Raw genomic sequence first — 14829 nt, forward strand, 5'->3', positions numbered from 1 at the left:
CCAGTTCCTTCCCCGTATTTCAACTGAGTGGTGCAGTGGGTGTTAATATGCGAAGAATGTATCCTGGAAAACGTTAGACTCTTGTCTGTTATCCCTTTGCACTGCTGTATGCATGCATGCTAATCAGTGAGGAGCTCTGGGTTGGAGTTTGGGCAGTGATTACTGCAGACAGAAATGGGAGCAAGCACTCGGTGTTACAATAGCAGCCCGTAGAATTAGGTCACTAACAGGCTTTCAGCAAAGCGGTGTTATTTTTCCTCTCTACGCATTTAAACACAGAAGGTGTATTTATAATTCCACATCTTTTCTGAGTGATCCTCTAGCGTAGCATTATTCCCATTGGATTATATGTAAATCTTTTAATCTCAAGTGCCTAATGCGACTGCCCAAGTCAGCGTTTGTCTCTGCCGCAAGGACCGAGCCTGTCACAGGGTCCTGCAGCGGGAGCGCCAACCGTGCAAAAGTAAGTTTGTAGTTTGTGCTTACCTGTGTTCATAAGATAGAATTAGTCATATCCTTACGTGTTTGCAAATTCAGGAGCAATACGTGTGTGTGTGTGGTTACTGAGGCTTATTATCTTACATAAATTAGGAGGGAGTTAGTCACTAGCAGCACTCCATGGCTTTGAAATACCATCTTGTCAGAAGGGACAGGTGATCTCTAGTACTACTTAGCTGCTTGTTTCATGGGACTTGAGAATTAGGATGAATAAAATGCAGAAATCTAAACCCAGATATTTGATGAACTGATCAATTTAATAAGAATTTAACAAGTATTAGTAATAATTGCCTCTAGTTAACCTCTTCTTTTGAAGTAATGTGCATTAATTTTTACTATCTTTAATGATAATTGATTGGGTGTGGTGTTTGGTGGGTTTTTTTTTTATTTGGGAAAAAAGGATGCTTGTCACTTGCATTCCTAGTAAGTGTATGTCCCTCTGAGCTTTTCAGTGTCTTCTGCTGTAGCTCACAAAGGCTTTCTGTATATATGATTCTAAAGTCATATATTTATGTCCCTGAGGCATATGCATTGTCATCTAAATACATTCTACAAATATGATCCTTGTTCATAGTGTGTAGCTCTTTAGTACGGGAAATTGCAGAAATGGGAAAAGCAGAGCGCTCCCCAAAGATGTTTGAAGTGGCCTTATTTTTAAATGCTGTTTGGGTTCTAATGGCTTGCTTCGGGGTGAGATTGGCACAAGCTTTTGAAGAAGAGGATTTCACAAAAGGAAGAAAGTGAAATGTTGGTGTTTCATAGCGTGACATTTACATTAGAGGTTTTGCAGGTCTCTGGATTTAGACAGGTAAGCTTCTAAGAATGTGCTTGGCCTTGTGAGTCAGGCACTGCATATCCTTATGGACCTGATTAGATGCATAAAGAGCAGAAGTTTTCCTAAAGAATAAAACTGAACTGGAATAGAAACTAAAAATAAGCTGAAGCAGAACGTGTCACTCAGATAACAACACCAAAAGGTTAGTTGTCCAATTAACTCTCTTCTTTGCAGTCAGGTTTCTCCTCACCCCTGCTATCTCCCCCCAGCCTCAGTGCCTGGCCTTCTCGATCTGGAACCACCAGGGAGGCCACTGAGAATTGTCCTGCATCTGCCAACCCCACAGTGGGACTGGCTCAGCACTTTGCAAACAATAGCTGGTTCATTGCTGAGTCGTGAAACAGAGAAGTTAAACATATCAGCAACAATGCATGAAAAATGTGATGAACGGCCTTCCACAGGAAGAGATTTTTCCATGCCAGTGTGTAGGTATACGGATTTATTGTGACAGAAGCTAATAAGTAAGAAATCCTCCTCCTTTTGTACATCATCTGTTAGCTCAATACTGAGAGAAATAAACAGTGAGATTTACTAATAATAGCAGGAAGGAAGAACCCTGTTAAACAGAGATAGCAAAGTTGGAGGACTTGTCTGCAAAATCCAAGGTTGTTTTTCCGTCCCCACAGCCCTTTTTTATAACCACCCTTGAGGAAAAAAAAAATCTTGAGGAGAAGCAGCTTGCTTTCAGGGGAGGAGTGAAGGTGAAGAGGCAAATGCAAGTTACAGATGATGTAGTGATGGTCATGTGAAAATAATGTGAATTGTAGTTGTGACTTTGAAAATTTCTGGTTTGTGTTCTTATTCTAAGTGTGAATCAGGTCAGGAGAGACTTGTGGAACTGGCTCACTGTATGTCCTATTTGTAGCAGTCTCAATTTTATATGAGCTGCTTTCACTTATGAATGAGGTGGGGCATCATTAGCCTTACACTCAGCACCTGCTGATGGGCTCAGACCACTCCTTTTGCAAAGTTCTAAAAGGAGTGACAGAAAAGCATTGTTTTATTAACAGTAATAAAACTGATACATGTGGGTCCTAGCCATCTTGCATATTAGTTTAAAATGTTCAGCTCTCCATTCTGGGGTTTTTTTTGTTGTTGTTGTTGCTGGGCATGATTTTAATGGTGTGGAGTTTGCAAGCGTTTTATCCCCTTGCAAAGTACTTTCTAGAAGTATTTCCCATTCTGAGACCTTCTGGGAAACAGCTAAAAAGCTGTTAGTTTATGTACATTGTGAAAAATCAAGAAGCATTCTAAGACAGCTAAATCTAGCCAACAGACAAGATGTAAACTTCTCAAACATTCTGTTCGAGAATGTATGAGAAGAATAAACTGAACAAAGAATATTCTGAACAAATTCTGGAATTCTTTGGCATCTTTTTCACTCTTGTGGACTGAGAGTTCTCAGTCTATGTTTGAATCGGATTTGCAATAATTTAGCAGAAATTGAAAACAAAATTTGAACTTTTAAATATGTTTTCTTTTAAAATGCTCTATGTAAACTGAATATAGCCTAAATTATGTGAAATGGAAAACCAGGTGTTAATTTAAATGTGAATTCACTACACCTTGTGCCTTTGGCATTGCAGTCAGTGATTTCAGTTAGGGCAGTACAGTGCCACATGTTCCTGGGACTGGGGATAACATGGAGTAGTGCACTAAAACCAGGTTGGTGAGGCTGTCTCTCTATTTTGGGGGTGTAAAAGTCTATTAGAGGGGTAGAAAGGATAATGTGACTGAAGGAGTTTATATTGAAGTGGCAACACCGGTTGCCAGCTGTGCTACTATGAGAACTGATCCCTAAGTGTACGTACGTAAGTCCCTTTTAGGGACCTGGAGAGCTTTGAGAGAGAAGTAGAGTGGACAAGGGGGAGTAGTATTGCCTTCAGACAGCTGGATTAAGTGTGCGCCTGTGTGTCTGTTGTGTCCATGGCTCCAATGAAGGCTGTGATAGCAAGAGAATGAGAAGGTGCCTATACCATGAGCAGGCGTGTGTGTGGGAGAGAGTGAGTCCCAGTTTCCAGTAGCTGTGTCCCTGTACATGCATGCACAAAGAGTTAATACTTACTCTTTACAGCCTGACAATGGTCTGTCTTGGGTCTGCCGAAGTTAATTAGGGAAGAGACCAGCTCTCATGCGTATCAACTGTAGAAGTCAGTATTTGTATTTCTGAGTAGTTCAGATTAATTCCTACACTTTGCGTCCCTAAAGGGAGGAGATATGCATGTATATGATGAATGAAAAGCTGGAGGGAAATAAGGCACAACTAAAACAGTCTGTGAAAGATATAAACGCCAACTGCTATGTAGTTACACATGGGCAGGCTTGCTTTGATAATGTCATACTGTTTTGCAGACCTCCCTTTTCTGGAGGGGTTGGAAAGCGAATGACAGCACTTGAGTTCCCACATGGGAGTGGAGCAGAGAAGAAAACATTTGTTCACCCCAGTGGGAGGGTAGCCTGCACACGATAACCTGCTGCAGTATGTCTTCATGTGATGTACCAGGTACTGACTAAGGGTGGAAATATAGCAGGGCATGAGAGCTTTTAAAGTCTCAAGAAAGATTAATACAATGGGAATTTATCAGAAAATATAGATCTATAGTTTCAGGAATTGCCCATTCCCTCGATTACTAAAAAATCAATTTATTTCTCGTAAGTGACTCTCATTCCTTACATTCACTCTAAAAGGATATTGCGTAACTGTTGCCTGCTATTCTCAATATATTATTTAATGTGGAAGCCGCATTTCAGCATTTGATCTATTTATATGCTGTTTGTACACATGAAGACAGACTTTCTTTGGATTTAGTTCATTGCACCTTAAAAATACTTCGAATACCACAGGTTTCATTGTAAACAATTAAGGACTCCAGCCCTCAGGTCATTGCCGGTTGTTTAAAAAAAACACACTTGGAATTGCTTCAGTAATTATCAGTGTTCCCTTATAAAACTAAATAGGCTTTTCCTGTGATGGAAAGAAGATTAAAGGTTATATAGTTCAAAACAAGTTTTTGAACACTGCCACATGAAGGACCATAAACTTGTTCATTAATAAGGTCAACTTCTTTAATGTTTATTAGTTCATAAGGGCATACAAGCTGAAGAGAACCGGCAGGGACAGAATTATGCAGATAACATGACTGTTCTGAGAAACAGCAGTTTTTTTCTGCAGCTCTCTTTCAAAAATCTGAGTGACACGGCTCTTGAACTTCAGACTGGGTAAATCGCAATTGCCAACATGAGCAAATGACATTTTCCTCTGAAGATGCATTCATCCTGAGAACTACACAGAGACTAACACTACTCCCAAAAAATTAAATGTGCTTTGGAATATTTGGGTTGTGTTTTATTTTGGTTATGTATCAATAATATGCAGCAAGTACTGGAGAAGTGGTTGTCTGTGTATTTTCATTTGATTCTAGGCTGATGCACTGCAGAAAATGTGGATACCTTTGATTCTATACTTTGTACCTGTATTAAGCATTGAAAAGACATAGTGGGTAACCATAACATTCATGATAGGTGAGGGGATTTTATATATGCAAAGTAATTGGACTTGTGTGCCTTTGCTCAGTGTACTTGCTCCATGCTGCGTTGTGAAGCTCAAGAATTCAAGGAAATATGTCAACCATGAGGTCACCAAATTCAAGCATATCAGGAAATGTGTGTAGCTGTATCAGATTTACGTAAATATGTATTCTTCGCCTTACTGCAGTATTAATTTGCCAGTAGTAGTAAGTATCAAGAAAACTTTTGAATGGGTTAAAATATGAGTGTGTAAATGACTCGGAACTGTTTCCTTCTCCTGCGAAGCACAATAGCCCAGAGGATCAAAATTTCTCTTTTGGCCAGTAGTGCCCCTTAACCTTCACCCCTTTGCTTTGTTCTTTGTTCAGATGATTAGGTGTTTTCCATCTGCACCTCTATGGGAGAAGAATCTGTGCTTGTTAATCTGGGCTGACTTCCTGAGGAAGTTGGGCTTATCTGATAATGCTTTGTCTGTCCTCTTACCCCTTTCGTAACCTTTGAACATGCTGCCCAGGTTCTATTCACTCAGAACGAGGAGGTGAGATCTCGGTGTGCTCTGTCCTTACAAACTTGATGAAACCCTGGAGCTGGATGGAGAGACCCTCCTGCGGAAATAGCCACAGAGTGAAGCCAACCTTTCTCGACTGCAATCCAGGCATCTCTAGCATGCCTTCCCTGGTGCCTAATAGAGTTTAGGGCCTAATCTATAATAACATTCGCCTAATATGTAACAGCAATAAATCATGAACAGGCTTGCAGATATCCAAAACATATTTAGTGAATTTTTGATAGTATTGGGATTTGCTGTGATTCTTAGAAGAGTTTGTTTTCTGTTGTTATCTGGAGAGCAGTGCTGTATTCTTAATAGTGATGGATGTGCTTGTATTTAACCACCTGCTCAGTGCCTGATTGATATAGGGCAAGGACTTGCAGACTTTTGAAAGTGACTTTGTTCTCCTGAAAACCTCATGCTAGGGACATCAAATGCAACAGCCGGTCTGGGGACAACTCCTGCATGGTATACGCAGGGCAAGGTGTGGCAAATAACTCCAGTAGAACTAACAGTTTCCAAATTAGCATTCAGCATAATTGAAAACAGGCATAATTCAGTGAGCACAAAAGGCAAAGTATGCAAAATGTATATTTAGCTTGGAAAAACAAAAAATGTTACCTAATAAGTTCAGTTTTAACTGTGGTAAAACAGATCATTGATTCCTGCAGTGTCCCTGCTTTGTTCTGCACTTTCAGTCCACTGCTCTGCCTGGCTGCTCTGCCTCTTCATTATCACTGTGCTTCTTTTTTATTCTCTAGCCTGGCTCTCCCAGCAGGGATACTCTTCCGAATTGTCTCTGTAAGCCACCTGGCTTGTCCTTGTTCGGTGGGATTTTTTTGGTTGATGTGAGTAACCTGAATGACACTTCCACTGTACTTTCCAAACCCTTCTCAAAATTGTATCTGTTGCTGTGATTAAACTATTTGACATCTGCTTCTTCTGTATATTTTATTGTCTTTCTAAAGGCAAGTCCTAAGTGTCTGAGTTTCTGTGTATGTATTTCTCTCTGTTGTGGTGTCTAAGAGGTACTAAATGCTTTCATAAAATACCCTTGGATTGTGGCATCACCATGGATTTCTTAAGCAAATTACTTTTCTGATCCCTGTCCTGTATGTAGTCTTCATGCATCACCTTCCCCAGGTCAGGAAATCCCTTGTGAAGAGTTTTCTCATGTACTTGCCAAGAGAGGGTGCTTCTCATGTTCATCGCTACCTGGAAGTACCCACCAGTTGTCCCAGTAAACAGCTTATTTTTGTCTCCATGGTGTTTAACAGTCCAGGGATCAGAAGAGGGGAAGGGCTGGAAACACTGGATAGCAGGTGCACCTCTGTGTTGGCCTTAGACTCTGATCCAGGTGAAGTATTTACTCCAGCTGAGGTGCACCTTCACTCTTGTTGGTAAAGTCTCTCACCTTTGTAGGTGGTGCTTGTGATAGATTTGTGAAAGGGTCAGCCCTTATGCTGAACTCTTGTGTTGCGTCCTGACATCTCAATTCACCTTGCAGAGCAGAAGGAGCCGGGGGTGGCTGCAAGATAACTGCAGTGGCTTCCCAACGTCTCGGAGATGATGCTGCTGTTTGGTAGCTGGAGGAAGCAGTGAGGAAGGAGGGAGTTTTTCCCTTTGTGCCTGACAGGAAAAAAATACAACAAAACAAAGTTTGTCTCAAAGGACTGAAAATGTGGTCTGTGCCCTCCTGCACTTTTTCTGTATAATATCTTAACACCCTGTTTTTGTTTCCTTTTCCTCTGCTGCAGATTAGGAGAGTGCATTTGCTGTAGATAGGCAACTTGAATTATTTTGTCAGCTTTCGGAAAGAGAAATAACAGATTCTAAATTAATTCCTCAGAACTGTGGAAAGCCAGATTCCCAAATGGTATTCAGCCTTCATTTATAAATGAGTTTTAGTGATTCATGTCCTGCGAATCTTTTATAATGTGGAATGCTGCCATGTTATAAAACAGAGAGAGGGAAAGCCTGCATTTAAATTACTGAAGAGAGATTTTTGTCTCAACTTTGGGAATTTTTTTAAGGAGGTGGAAGAATGTACTCTATTGAAAAACAGCCAAACCCCCTCAAATAAATCTTATTAATTCTACTTCCATTTTTTTATTACTCGGGTAGCTTTAAAGTCAAAGACTTAAGGCCGTGGGATCAGTAAAGCTGTTCTAAAGAAAGCCAGTTCATCTTCTGTGTTCATTGTCTTTACTGTCAGCTGTATTGGCAATTTGCTTGATTTCCCAGAAATGTGTACTTCTGGCATGGTCTTTTAGATAGGGGATTTTTTTTGGAAGCTTTCTGTTGGCAATAGTAGGATGTGTAATTTGATACATGCATTTTTATCTGGATATGGGCGTGTTTTCTTTCGCTTTGAAGGTTAAATTAGTATCTTTTGTTCAGAGACAACTAAAATGAGCGTACTCCACCTGCTAAGCAGAATGATTTTTCTTCTGGCTGTAAGGTTTTGGTCTAGGCATGTATTCAGCACCTGCATTTCTGTCTGGCTGTATCTGGGATCATGCTGTTCAGTATTGCCAATAATGCAGCCCACCATCACTACAGCTTTTTGATGGTGTGCTATATAATTATTTTCTTTGAGAGCTTTTAATGTTACGTTTGGTGGTAAATTATTATGTTGATACCTTTAACTGTGGAGAGAAAACAAATAAATTGTAACTTGAGAAAATTTGATGACAAACAGTTTTCTTCTATGATGTTTAATATATATGTTTTTACTGTTTTAATTGTTCCTCTGGTATTCTCCACTTACAGTTTTCCCTAAGCCTTTCATATTAGCTGACTTTTTAAACTGTTTCTTTATAGGTAGCTGCTTGTGAAGCACAAAAATAGTCAAAATATGTGGCCGATGATCCTCAAATGATAGTTTTATTAATTTTTTTTTAAACCAAAAGTGAGGGTTTTGACTGACAGGTCAGACAGCAGGCAGAAAGCAGGCCAGGAATATTTTTTTTTTAATCTGTTTTGTTTGTTTGCTTTCAAAGTGGTTTCCAAGCACTAGACAACGAAATATATTCGGAGACCAGAAAACTCAAAAGTAGAACAGAGCTTTGGAGAACAACTGTGCCCAGAGAACTGAGCTGTTACAACTGACTAAGAAAATACTTTTTTTTTTTTTTCCTTTAAAGAGAATCAAGCATTTGGTCACTATGCTTTAAAAGAAGATAAGCAGAACCAGTTAAGCCAAGAAATGCATAATAAAAAACACAGTCAGGAGGGGAGATACCAGTTATCTTCGCTTTTCCCTTTGAGAAGTTAAGTCTAAAGAGATGGTAATGATGCAGCACCTCACTGTCAAACAGCTGGTGCTTCCCTTATTTTGTCGCCTGTCACAGAACCTTTAACCCCCTTTACAGCTGACAGGGTTTTGAAGGAAAGCCATCCACTGGTATTTTCCCAGGCACACGTTACTGACTTGGAGTACCTTCCCTCTCTTATCTGTCTGAACACCAGTGCGCTGCATGTGTCAAAACATCTTTAAAATTCATCTGAAAGTCCACAGTTTGAACCATTTAAAATAACGGCCACCATCCACTGGCTTCAGTGATTAAGAATCTGAATCTAATTTTTTTTTATTAGCTTATCTGCATAGAAAACCAATTTTAAATGGCTTCTTTCTGACCACAGACACAAGGGTAGTTCCTCTGCACAACATAAAGCCCTGAGCAGAAGTATGGACATCTCCATGTACTATAGCTTCCAACAGTTATTGTGGAATCCTGATTTTAGTAGCTGCTCTTAAATATGGGCAGTTATATACTGAAGCCTGCCATGCCTTTACTGTTGCTGTGGTGTGAATTTGCATGTGAATAATTTTTGGATAGACACACAGTGTTGTTCCGTAGCATAGATTTATGGTAGGATTTCCCTTATTTTAAAATTTCAGAAGTGAAAGACCTTTTGAGGCAAGGCCTTTAAGATGAATTTGCTGTGCAAATACACTCCTGCTAAGTCAGGAGGTCTGCAGCCTATTTGAGGATAAGATTGGAGTCTGAAGTACAAGATAAACAGCTACGTGGCAGCTTTATACAGTAGTATCCGGGGCTGGATCACACGCTGAAATTGAGTCAACAAGGTCTGAATGTTGAGAGAAAAGCAAATATGGCATGGGCTGTGTAAACACATACTGTGCATAGGTTTGCCTTAGAAAATTTTCTTCATTGTTCTTGATAATGCTCAGACCTGAGGGCCAGAAGTATTTCAGAGCTGAGGGTACAGCAGATTTGGTCCACAGGGAAATAGTTTTTCCAGGAATGATCAGAAATCTAGAAACTGACACTGGGAAATGGTGAAAAAATTTGGGATTTTTTTTGAGGGAGGAGCTAGTAGAGACCTGGTATCAGTCATCTTCTATGTCAGAGGTTGCAGCAAACCAGGGGATAACATGTTCTTTGCTGGAGATAGGGCAAAGTAATTTGCTTAAAATGCAGCAAGAGATAGTTGTGTAGGACATTGGGAGGACTAATGAGAGTGCCAGTGAAGTGACACAAATAGATTACTCAAGGAAATGAGATTTTTTGGATGTACTACTGCTAGTGTTCTTTAAGATGGGCAGCTATTAAAAATGGTTTAGTTGCAGTTGCTCTTCCTGGTAGGGAGAAGGGCTGACCCTTCTTAACCTCATTTTTTAAAAATAAAGATTTACAATGTAAAGACACTTACACTTAGTAGCAACTTTTCCTGTTGCACTCCAGCCAGCCTTGGTCAAGGTTTTGCCTTCCTCTGACAACGTTGGGCTCTCTTGTCCTAAGTATCTCTGGCTCTTATATTGCCCTATCCAACTTAAGAGTACATTTGCCCGAAGGATAACATGCTTTTCGTCTCTCCACAGTAACCTAAAACCTCCATGTCTTGTTTGAATTAGTCTTGAACTGATGGAAGGCAGCTTTCATCCAAAGAAAGCGAACTTCCTATTTTTAAATTACTTCAATTATTTTGTAACTTTTTAATTAAAACAAGCTTATAAATGGGGATCTTTTCTCCTGACTAATGGCATTTAATTATGTGACATGAGGCTTTGAATTGCCAACTTTTCAGCACGCTATAAAATGTGTATGAGAAGCGAAGAGCCAGGGAGTCTATGCTTCTTACGAAAGACTGTGGTTTACAAGACACTCATCATGCTCTGCAGGAAAGTGCATATGTTCCCTTTGGTGTCTGACTCTGAAACAGAAATTAAAACTATGTTTGAGTTAAGAGAATTTGGTATGACTCAAATTTCTTGTAATTCACCGCTATGATGTTACTCTTAAAAATTCTGCAGCAGGGGGGAGAAGCTAGATACTGAAAGAGCGTGTAGAAAATCAGATTTTCTTGAACCACGCACACATGTGCAACTGTTGAATCTGCCATGTAAACCTGACATGACCAAACAGGTTTTGCACAATCCTGTACAGATAATGTGTTTAGAAAGTGGGAGGCGTAGGATTTAATTAACTTCACAATGCAGTTTTCTCTCTTTCAAGTGGCATCAGTGCTTTCCCTTTTTTATATTATTTCCTTGGCTTCTGCTAGCTAACAGGGGGACTGTCAACGGATTTTGATGTAAAACTTGAAATTCTGATTTTGGGCTTTTCTGCAAACCAGAAATTACCTTTGAAGACGTACTCCAAGACAAACAGATATAATTTATATGTACATCACAAAGAGAAATCAGTCATGTAACTTGGAGTCTGAGTGGTATTCCTGGTTTTGTTGAAGTGAGAGGTTTGTGAGCAGAGTTTAAACCTGGAGATAACATCCCATATTTTCCTTAGTAACATGGACAAATACAATATGAAGACCCCACCAAAATGTACTGGGGGACTTCCAGCACAGAGATTCTTTTACTTTATGTGCAGGCGCGTTCTCCATTTATCTTCACCTGAACGTGGATTTGTCAAACTTCACTCGATCTGACATTTAGCAAACTGCACAGCATGGACATTACAGTTTAGGAATACAGAAGAAGAAGAACTCAGTGTGTCTAGGGGTAGTATTAAATTAGTATGTTTTTAGAGATATCTTCAGGTGGCTTGAGAACACGGTAAAAATAATTGTTAAGTTATAAGGGTGATTGATTTCTTCCTTCAAATACAACACTGGTCTTTACCATAGCATCTCTCTCAGCTCCCATGCTGCCTGGGCCTTTCCTTCAATCTGGGTACTGCAGACCAAGAGAAAGAAGAGATGTGGCCCCTTGTGAACAGCTGTGGGTTATTTGGCATGGTGTTGATATGTTCCTCCTTGCACAGTGTGGATTGGTGAGGGACAGAAGAGCATTTTGAGCATTCCCAGTTCTCCCCTGAGGGAGAATTCCTTAGAAAAAGAAGTAATAGAAAATACATGGTTGTATTGCAGGGATGAAGGAGCATACTCCTGGTGCAACAGAGGACTTAAGTGAAGTTTCTTTTAAAATCATGGAGGATTTTAGGCAAAGTGTGTTATTCTGACACTAATGTACATCTAGCTTTGGAAGAGACACCTAAGACAAGGTCAGGAGCCTTTCCACTTGAGATTTTTAAAAGAAGCAGCCTGGACAAAATGTGACTTTTTTGGAGGGGCTGGCTCAGCTAGAATGAGAATGTTTTTTCTCACATGAAAATGTCCCAACTCCTGCTGTGGGTCATTGAGAGAAGGCCTCTTGTTATCTGGGAGCTGTGGCCTCTGGGAGGGTGCTCAAGTCTTCAGAGTGGCAAGGAAACAATACGTCAGGGGTTGGGTGGGCTTTAGGATTGGCTTTCCTGTAGTTTTCTTTTTGAGGACAAAAACTGACAGTGGTAGATGCGTGGGTAGAACAGAATGTGTTCCCCAGGTACTGCTGAACAGCTGAACTTCTCTTTGGAAAACACACAGCCCATTCGTCTTCGAAGAACACATTAAACATAATATTCTAGATAATTTTTACCTTAAGGTCAGTATTTTCAGCAACAAGTATCTTTTGATAAAGGAATGGCTCTCATTTTTTCACTTTTTTTCTTCCACACATTTTTACTTAGCACTGGAATGAACCAGTGATACTGGGTGATCAGATGGGGTTCTGCAATCTCTTGGGCATCCCATAGCTTTAAATAGCAGCAATATGAAGTGAGCAGAGGGCAGAGACAAACAGATACGTTCTGCTGTCCCCTTAAACCTGTACCCCAAGCAGGGGGCATTTCCGTTCATGGTATACAAAACCCTTTGTGAATGTAACACATCAAAATTCTGGAGGTTGTTTTAAATGCCTCGCTGAAAGGAGTGGTTGGGACAGTGGAAATGTTTGCTTGCCAGACAATGAAGAGAAAGGAGTTGCTACACCTCGGAGCAGCACTGAAGAAAAGTTCGATGGAACAAAAAGTGGCGCTTGTGTAGTACCAGCTCTGGAATGTCAAATTTTTTTTGTTTTTAATTTCAGAACTGACCAGCTTGTTGGAAAATGACGTTTATTCCTGCTTGAAGCTGCTGTTCGGAAAACAAACAGTAGAAGAATGTCGAAGAATTCAAGCCTCCGCTGCCTTTTAGCACTAGCTATTTTATGTTTAAGAAGCTTAATATATAGCCAAGAGATAGGTGAGTTTATTGCAATGTAATTCACTAACTACTTTGTCTTTGTATCTTCTGTACTGACACAATTTATTTACGTTGTTTTCCTACTCTACGAAGGTTCAAAAACCGTCACGTCTGTGGTCCCACACCATCCTAGAGATGGAGGTACTACCGGGCCTGGTCTCTGCTTTCCAGCACCCAGTGGCATCTTGTAAACTGGTGCAAAGTTGGATGTTAAATCTTCCACAAAGAAACTGTGATAGTCTGCATATGCAGTTGATATAAATGTCCACACTGAGACCTTCTTGCTGTATATGTCTGCTGTCTGTGACAATTTCACTCATTATCATTAATCACCCTTCTGTCATTAATTGCCCTCCATGTGGGACAATGGAGGAGAGCAAAAAACTCATTTTTATCATCAAAGCTTGTGGTTTTGCCATTGGCGCAAAGCCTGCTTATTAGCCTAGGCTAGGAATGGGTGTTGTGGAAATAAATAGCTGTCTGTGTCATTGCATACATTTAGGTACTTCTAGAAATCTGGCAGTCTGTCGCTGTCTCTAATCGGGCACACGAATCGTGTAACAGTTGAAAATACTGGCCAGACATGCATGCAATAAAAATGTAAAAAGAATGGCTATAGATGTGAACAATAGCAGTCGTTTTACAGTTGGTCATTTTTGACCTGCGGTGTGTGACTATTTCTTGAATGATTTCAGGTTCTCTGGGGCACCCCCAGAATTTGAAATGTGTGACGCACAATTTACGTAAAATGATCTGCTCTTGGGATGTCTCTTCTAAAGGAAGACATGGACAAACTGACTTTTGCTACACTACCAAGTAAGTCCCCTGTACACCTGGTTGAAAATTACCAAATTATGGGGGAAGTATGGTTATTCCTCAGTCAATGCCCATGGAATTTGTGATGCTGTTGTTTCCCAGCATCTCCCCATTAGTGTTCCTAGGGTGGTGCTCCCTCCAGGCACTGTTAATTCAAGCAATGGCGGGTTTTCTGGCAAAGTCTTGTTTCGTGCTAGCAGTTCTCCTGCCAAAATCTCCTGCTTGATCTCTTCAAAGGACTGGAAGATGCTCTCGTTTACTCAGATTTCTCTGTATGTCTGCGTAGCTTTTGCTCAGAGTTTTCATGAGGGACATCTTCATACCAGGTTTGATCCAAAAGGAAATGATAATTGGAAGAAGTGAATCCTGATTTTATGGGCCAAAGCAGTAGAATATATGACATAAGTGTTGAGATTCACATGTGGAAAAACATAAAAAACCTCTTGGTGGCTGTCATAACCTTTATAAATTTTAAGCTGTCTGGAGAGCATTGTGTTAGAGGAAACATAAAAATTAGTCTGCAATGGCAATAGCTTTTCTGTAGTGAATGCAAGTTGAAAATTTTGAGAAATGTTACAAAAAACTTAAATCTTCAGCATGTTTTTCACTAATGAGAAATACATGTGCAATTCCCCGTGCTGTGGGTCTGCCAAATACTTATCATTTGCTAAGGATGAGTTCAAATCCTTTTAGTATCTTGGTCCTGCCCCCAATACAGATATTTGCACTGTCTTTTTTCCTGTAAATTCTGCAGGCAGCCCAGACTTGTCCTTAGGGTCCCAGGGCTTGGCTGCACTTCTTCCACCTACGTTTGATTTTCTGTGTCTAATTATCCTCCTGCATTGCCAGCTATTCTTTCTATACCAAAAAAAAAAAACCCCAATACACCAACCAAAAAACAGATACACGTGACATTGTGTCTAGAGTTCAGGAGTGTAGAGTTCATGAGGTACAGTCATGTAGTTGCTGCTGTTTCTCCTTAGCAAAGCAGAACAGGCCTGGATCCCTGAATTAGAGAAGCTGTGGGGCTGAGTTTAGTACAGACCTCCCTGAG

At 40.2% G+C, this 14829-nt stretch overlaps 1 protein-coding gene across 1 annotated transcript in view; it reads left to right on the top strand.

Annotated features, from left to right (window-relative positions):
• Positions 1–12877: 12877 nt before the first annotated feature.
• The window catches only part of LIFR (leukemia inhibitory factor receptor alpha), a 27206-nt gene continuing 25254 nt past the window's right edge, over positions 12878–14829 (top strand). Inside the window, exons 1-2 of the mRNA XM_010160474.1 lie at positions 12878–12959; positions 13655–13775. Of these exons, the coding sequence (XP_010158776.1) occupies positions 12878–12959; positions 13655–13775 (203 nt within the window). The remainder of the gene's footprint in view (positions 12960–13654; positions 13776–14829) is intronic.

The sequence above is a fragment of the Eurypyga helias genome, unplaced genomic scaffold, assembly GCF_000690775.1.
Source record: "Eurypyga helias isolate BGI_N326 unplaced genomic scaffold, ASM69077v1 scaffold39291, whole genome shotgun sequence".
Lineage (NCBI taxonomy): Eukaryota > Metazoa > Chordata > Aves > Eurypygiformes > Eurypygidae > Eurypyga > Eurypyga helias.